The sequence below is a fragment of the Aspergillus glaucus genome (genome assembly GCF_001890805.1).
Source record: "Aspergillus glaucus CBS 516.65 unplaced genomic scaffold ASPGLscaffold_18, whole genome shotgun sequence".
NCBI lineage: Eukaryota > Fungi > Ascomycota > Eurotiomycetes > Eurotiales > Aspergillaceae > Aspergillus > Aspergillus glaucus.
The window spans coordinates 70,254-76,533 of record NW_019170470.1 but is presented as its reverse complement, the minus strand read 5'-3'; the positions used below and the strand labels follow the sequence as shown (position 1 = coordinate 76,533).

General features: G+C 50.6%; 2 protein-coding genes across 2 annotated transcripts; one reads left to right on the top strand and one right to left on the bottom strand.

Moving 5' to 3' along the window:
* Nucleotides 1-123: 123 nt before the first annotated feature.
* ASPGLDRAFT_50037 (uncharacterized protein) lies at nt 124-428 on the bottom strand. Its single transcript, XM_022547226.1, has 2 exons — nt 353-428; nt 124-250 (listed from the first exon to the last, which is right to left on the bottom strand). The coding sequence occupies exons 1-2, from the start codon at nt 403-405 to the stop codon at nt 130-132; spliced, it is 174 nt and encodes a 57-aa protein (XP_022398214.1). The 5' UTR covers nt 406-428; the 3' UTR covers nt 124-129.
* Nucleotides 429-4,839: 4,411 nt separating this feature from the next.
* ASPGLDRAFT_50032 (putative pyrimidine 5'-nucleotidase) lies at nt 4,840-6,233 on the top strand. The gene is made up of 5 exons (XM_022547225.1): nt 4,840-5,062; nt 5,129-5,141; nt 5,198-5,233; nt 5,294-5,719; nt 5,774-6,233. Exons 1-5 carry the CDS (start codon nt 4,892-4,894, stop codon nt 5,953-5,955), a joined length of 828 nt encoding a protein of 275 aa, XP_022398213.1. The 5' UTR covers nt 4,840-4,891; the 3' UTR covers nt 5,956-6,233.
* The last annotated feature ends 47 nt before the right edge of the window (nt 6,234-6,280 follow it).

Here is a 6,280-nt window from a genome sequence, read left to right as displayed (position 1 = left end):
GGGGGGGGATTCCGCGGAATGTCACAGGTCAAGATAAAGAAGAAAGGAAAAAATGAATAAAAAAGAAGAACAGAAATGAAAAGGTGAAAAATCAGATGAATTTGAGTTGCAGAAATGAATCGATGGGAATTATGAAGAGAGAGAGAGAGAGAGAGAGAGAAAGAAAAGAGAGAAAACAGGAAAGCGAGAAGAAAGTGGACGGGAGAGACCGCGTACAATCTCGATAACGATACACCACCACCACCATTCGGTATGTAGTTATTATCATTATTATTCTCTACTACTACTACTACTACTACTACTATGTGTCTACTCTACAATTCTCTATTAATTCACTGCTATTGTGATCTAGTACGATGAGCCTACAATGATGGTGATGATGATGATGATGATGCCGGCGGTCATTCGGAACGAGACAGTTCATTCTACTCCGGACCCGGTCTCCCACAACCTACTCCGTCCACAGTACTAGTAGTAGTATCTCTGCTCTACTCTTCTGTACTGCTCTGTATTCTCTGAATCCATGAAATCATCCTGAATCCGGTCGGAATGACGCTATTCCCAAACGAGAGTTAAGCGAGTTCTTTACAGACAGTACTCTAGTACACCTAGAGTACAAGTACTCCGTACAGTATTGCATACCGGAATAACCAATATGAATTCAGGATGATTCAAGCCAGGCCGTTTCCATCCATTCCGGTTTGCGTCACAGCGTATCACTGCATTCTTCCAGACTGTAAAAGGGGAGCGTGGCTTGCCGCTATTAAAGTTAGGACTTTAAGTCCGACCTCAACTCAATTCACTGTACTTGTATTCTCAGAAGACAGTGTTGTACTTGTAAAAGTAGTGTACTAACTCGCGATCGAGACCTCACATCGTCGTACTGAATGGCAGTGCCACTCAACCTACTCTGTACAAGTACTGTACACGCTGAATACACATAGACAAGCCAATAACATCCCGCTCTCCGCAGCAATCACAACGTCACGACATCCATCCATTCAAACCCACGGATCGACTCAATACCAAAGTACTCCGTATCCCAGAGTATTACTGGCCTTGTACTGTGACATATCACCCCTACATACATAGCCCTGCCTGGGGCCTTGCGCTTGCACTTCCGCTTCCGCTGCATGTATGCGCTGTCTGGTTGTGACTTGCCACTGCCCTGCGCTGATTCTCCCGACAAAAGTACCGATGGTGCTCACAGGACAAGTGCAGGCTGATCGAGACCGAGCGATGAGTTATTCCGCCAATCGATTGGTTGTCTGTCTGGGTCTGTGTTGGTAGAAGCAGTCTGTTTTCTACCATGCAGAGCATTGTCAATTCAGAGAAGTACATTACAAAGTGATGCGTAGAAACCTTCAATGAGTGATGCTACTAAAGATATAGTCACCATTCTCACTCTCAACTCAACAAGTCCATCGGAATCGATATCCAACAAACCTCCGCCCTCTCCACCGCCTCCTCCAATACAAAAGTAAATGTCCGGTTGAAAAGCCATCAAAGTTTGCATCTTCCAACAACTACTCCATTGCCTGTAGAGCCTGTAGTGCCTGTACTGTGTCCTATACACTGGTTAATGCGCCAGGGTTGGATCATCGCACGCTAGGCAGATATAGAACGAGTACTCGTCAACAGCCCCCGAGTAATCTCTCAATGTTTCAAGATATATCTCACGATGCAAACATGAGGCGACACCCAGGTGACCTTGCAAAGGATGAAAACCCATTATGTTTTGGAACTATCCGTGTCAATACACCGTTTCAATATTATACGTAGTGGTATTTCTGACGCAAGATGTCTATACCAGGGGTATAATGGTTCATATATCATTGCGCAGATTGTCATATGTCAATATATAACCGCAATTAAAAAAAGGAAATCAATGAAACTATGTTCATCCCCAATGCTGCTTATGTACAGATCCAAATGCCCCATCTCAATATCGCGGTGGTGCCCGCTGCACCACATTTCTTCCCCCATCCATCATCACCCGCTCCGGTTCTCCTTCGTAGCATGCCTGGTCCTCCCGCATAGGCGGAGGCCGAGAGACATATACAGGTCGTTCAACATATTCCTGCGGTCGCTGCGGGTCCTCATCCATGTACACGCTTCCCGGGCGCACACTTGCCACACGGGAGATCACCTCCCGTGGCTCGTCGTATCGCGCCGTTTGAGGTCGAACGCTCGGCACGCGCATCAAACGTTCGCGTGGGAGACCTGGATCTTCCACGTATGCCGGACGCCGAGCATACTCGCCCACTTGAACGCTGCTACTGCGCGGGAATGGCTCGCCCTCAAGAGGTGTCGCATACGACCGCCGTTCCGCCGGAGCAGGCCGCGCGTAGTCTGTTACCCGCCGATACGTGCTCGGAGGTGGTGGCATCTCCTGCACGTACTTCCGGCCGCCATATGGATCTTCAATGATTGATGTAGCCCGCATACTGGCTTGACGCACACTGGCTTGACGGACTGGCGCATCGTCATCGTAGACGTCGTTCCTGGGGATCCGGCCTGCTGAAGAAACATACTGTACGGCAGGTGCCGCTTCGTAGTATTGGTTTCCATGCTCGTCAACCACAATACGTCGCGGCGGCGCCATGATCCGAGCCGGCACTGGCTCCTCATAGTATGCCTCCCGGAATTGTGGAGATGATGGTGACCCCTCGGCTGGGACAAACCGTCTCGAGTACGCTGGCACCGGCTCATCGTAGTACCTGGTCGCCCTCTCCGGCGGAGGCCGTTCCACAACCGCATAAGATGCTGCCCTCACTGCACGGGGACTGGGTTGTTGCTCGACATATTCACGCGCATATTCCGGTTGCCGCGCATTCTGTAAGCTAGCGACCCGTCGCAAATCAGGCTCATCGCGCATGGGCCGGCGGCTGCTGAGCCGAGAGGCCGCCCGTGACACAGGAGCTTCATGGTACGGATCGGCCTCGTAGACAGGCTCGCGGATCGGCGGCTCCCTTCGTTCAATAACCGGAGTATAACGCGGGGATGCGATGTCGATGTACACTGGCTGGGCAGGTCGGCCTTGGTAAGCTGGCAGCGCGTCTGCGAAAGGTGGCGGTGACACTGGCTCCTCTTTAATATATGGATCAGAAGAATCAACAGCAGCAGGCTTTTTATTGTACGAAACCTGACGGGCTCGACCTTTGTCCTCTTGCAATCTCCTACGCTTCCTCGGTATTGGATGCTGAGCAGCCGGGGCATCGGGACTGGCACGATCTAGATCCTGTGCAGGGTGAACTCGTTCCGCCCCATATCTCGTTCGCATGTCCTTAGCCTGAGGGGCGGAGGGAACCTTGGCCACGGCTAGCGGAGACACCCTAGATGGCTGAGGAGCGGCAGGCGAGGTTATATGGTTTCTCACGATTCTCACATCACCTCTTGGGGATATCGGATTGTAATACCCTCCTGCGCCTGCTCGATTGTCTGCCCGTCGCCTTGCGTCGTGGGTAATATATTCCGGTTGATACTCACGAACTTCTGCCCTGTCCATAGGTGGTACACCTGGAGCTGGAGGCGAGTAATCCGGCTCTTCCATCGCATCATCTGGCTGCGGAACTTGGTGGTATTTATTGCCTGTCAGCTCTATCGGAGCGTCATGGGGTTGTCTGTGACGGTAAGGATCGCGCTGGTCTGCCACGGGGTAAGCATCTCGCATTTCCTGATCCAATCCAGTGCGGTTGAGGGCTTCAAGCCGTTGCAACTCATCTGAATAGTTTTCTACTGGGATCTTGGTAGGAATGTTCCCGGTGTGAGGTGCTGTTGCTGCTGCCGAAGGCGGCTCGCCTTGCTGCGGAGAGTCAGGAGCTCTACTGGAGTAGAAAGAATTCTCGTCAAACGAATCACTGGGTGCCCCAGCGACATTGCTTGCAGAGATATCATTTACAGAAGCAGGCTTGACCAGCTCAAGGGCTTGGTTCAGCACACCAGAGACATCAAAGTCGGGCTTTGCGTCCTGCATCGCCGCTTTCTGTCTCGACTCTAGCCTCTTCTGCTCCAACTGGTCCCTCAATACTCTTTCCACCCTTTGTCTCTGCAACTGTAATTCTGCTCTGACTAAATCGTCTGATTTGGTCAAAAATATCGGATCAATCTCTGAGGTAGATTTTGGGACGGTACGGCTCTTCGAAGGGGTCGTGGCGATCACATCAGAGGGACCGTCAACAGTCGTAGGAACTGGAGCTGCTGACGGAGTAGCCTGGGATGATCTCTCCGTAGGAGAACCACCCAGTCCATCTGCCTTCACTACCTGAGCCTGTGTGCTAGAAGGATAGGAAGGGTTTCGAGACGTAGTTTTGCGCACAAATTGCTGGGGGACCTTGAGCTTGGGGTGAGTTCCAGAAAAGATCTCGTCACTAATTCTCAGAATCTTCTCATATTCCTGCACTTCCTCGCCTATAGGCAAGCCAGTAGTACTGGCTGGAAGCTGTGTCACTCCATGAGCTGCCATAGTGAAGGATATACTTTTTCCACTAGGGAATGATCTGGACGAGTGAAGGAGTGCTGCCCGTAGGAAGTCCGCTCCGGGAAGAAACCAATCTCTGCTGCCACAGCGAGTCAAGAGTCAATTCACTTCCAGTCCACTGGTTCCAATCTCTGAGTTGACAGAGAAGGAAGGGATGACTGATCGGAGACGGTAGTTGCAAAGATAGTGCGTGTGTTAGTGTCGAGTGAATGGGAAGCTCTCCCTCTCCTCGTTCTGTCTCCAGGAAATCTCCGGAAGTGACGCTAAACCCGCTGCGGAAAAGAACGCGGACGCGCCAATCAAACGCCGCGGCGCATACCCGCGGACAAGGTAGGCCGGTTCAATGGTTTGGAGGGGAATGATGTTATTTTGTATTGTCTGCAACTGACCCCTTTTCTGGTATTATTTTGTATGTATCGCGCTTCTTGCCTTCGTCCTGCACCGCAAGTCTTCTCTGGTTTCCTCGCCTCTTTCCGCCGCGCTCCATACGTTGGTCTTAATCGGAGGATGATGGCATCGTCAAACTGTCCCGCGGGTGCGGTTGACTTACGGCCAGTGTTCTTTTTCGACATCGATAATTGTGTAAGGATTCAGGGGAAATGGTGCTATAGAAGCTGGCTTGTACTAACTTGGGTCTTTGCGACGCAGCTCTATTCCAAAGGTCCGAGACTCTGCCACCGAGCAAGACAATACGACGACTGACCGAATCGCGCACAGCATGCAACATCCACGAGGAGATGGAGAAACTTATCAGTCAGTATACAATGCGCTCATGCCTGGACGGGTTTGATTTCTAACGGATTGCCTTTACAGACAAGTTCTTCGTCAAGCACCTGTCCCTCGAACCACAAGACGCCCAAATGCTTCACCGGAAATACTACACAGAATACGGTCTCGCGATTGAAGGTCTCACGCGCCATCACAAGATTGATCCCCTCGAGTTCAACCGCGAAGTTGATGATGCCCTACCGTTGGACGATATTCTCAAACCAGCTCCGCAGCTGCGAAAGATGCTCGAGGATATCGACCGGAGCAAAGTGAGGCTCTGGCTTCTCACCAACGCATACGTCAACCATGCCAAACGGGTAGTCAAATTGCTACAAGTGGATGATCTTTTCGAAGGAGTGACATACTGTGATTACAGCAAAATGCCATTGATTTGCAAACCAAGCCAGGATATGTACGAGAAGGCAGAGATCGAGGCGGGCGTTCCGAGCTCGGCGCAGTGCTACTTTGTCGGTACGTTCTCTGCGAATACCTCTTTCTATATAGACGGGGGCTGACATGCGATAGATGACTCCCACTTGAACTGCAAACATGCCGAGGCTCGCGGTTGGAATACCGTTCATTTGGTTGAGCCTGGCCTGCCGATACCACGGATTCCGGCATGCAAATATATCGTGCATAATCTCGACCATCTGCGCGTTCACTTCCCTTATCTATTCAAGCAGACTAATGGCACCCAAACCGGGTAGTCTCTGCTTATAGAATGCACATTGTAGATTGTTTGTCAAATAGAATATACGATACGACTGTATGAACGTTACTTGTCACTTGTTTTTTGATATCCTCACCCTTTTCTACTATGCATCTCTTTTCCTGTTGGTGATAAGAGACAGAAGTTCTACATTCTGGTTCGCTTGTTGCCGTATCCAAAGTGTTCAGTTAATATGGGAGAAGCACAAAAGCGCCCAATGTTGAGGAAGTATACGAGGTAGTCACCTATGGGATAATTAAATTCATTAATCATGGGAGCTGGGTATCTCATTGCAGCCGTTCTGCTGGGGTACAGTTACGCCT

Excerpts from the sequence above, each read along its gene's own strand:
- ASPGLDRAFT_50037 (XM_022547226.1), bottom strand. The coding sequence starts at position 405 with ATGACCGCCGGCATCATCATCATCATCATCACCATCATTGTAGGCTCA. Across the intron at positions 251-352 it reads ATCATTGTAGGCTCATCGTA|CGAATGGTGGTGGTGGTGTA; the intron begins CTAGATCACAAT and ends ATAACTACATAC.
- ASPGLDRAFT_50032 (XM_022547225.1), top strand. The coding sequence starts at position 4,892 with ATGTATCGCGCTTCTTGCCTTCGTCCTGCACCGCAAGTCTTCTCTGGT. Across the intron at positions 5,234-5,293 it reads GGAGATGGAGAAACTTATCA|ACAAGTTCTTCGTCAAGCAC; the intron begins GTCAGTATACAA and ends TTGCCTTTACAG. Across the intron at positions 5,720-5,773 it reads GGCGCAGTGCTACTTTGTCG|ATGACTCCCACTTGAACTGC; the intron begins GTACGTTCTCTG and ends GACATGCGATAG.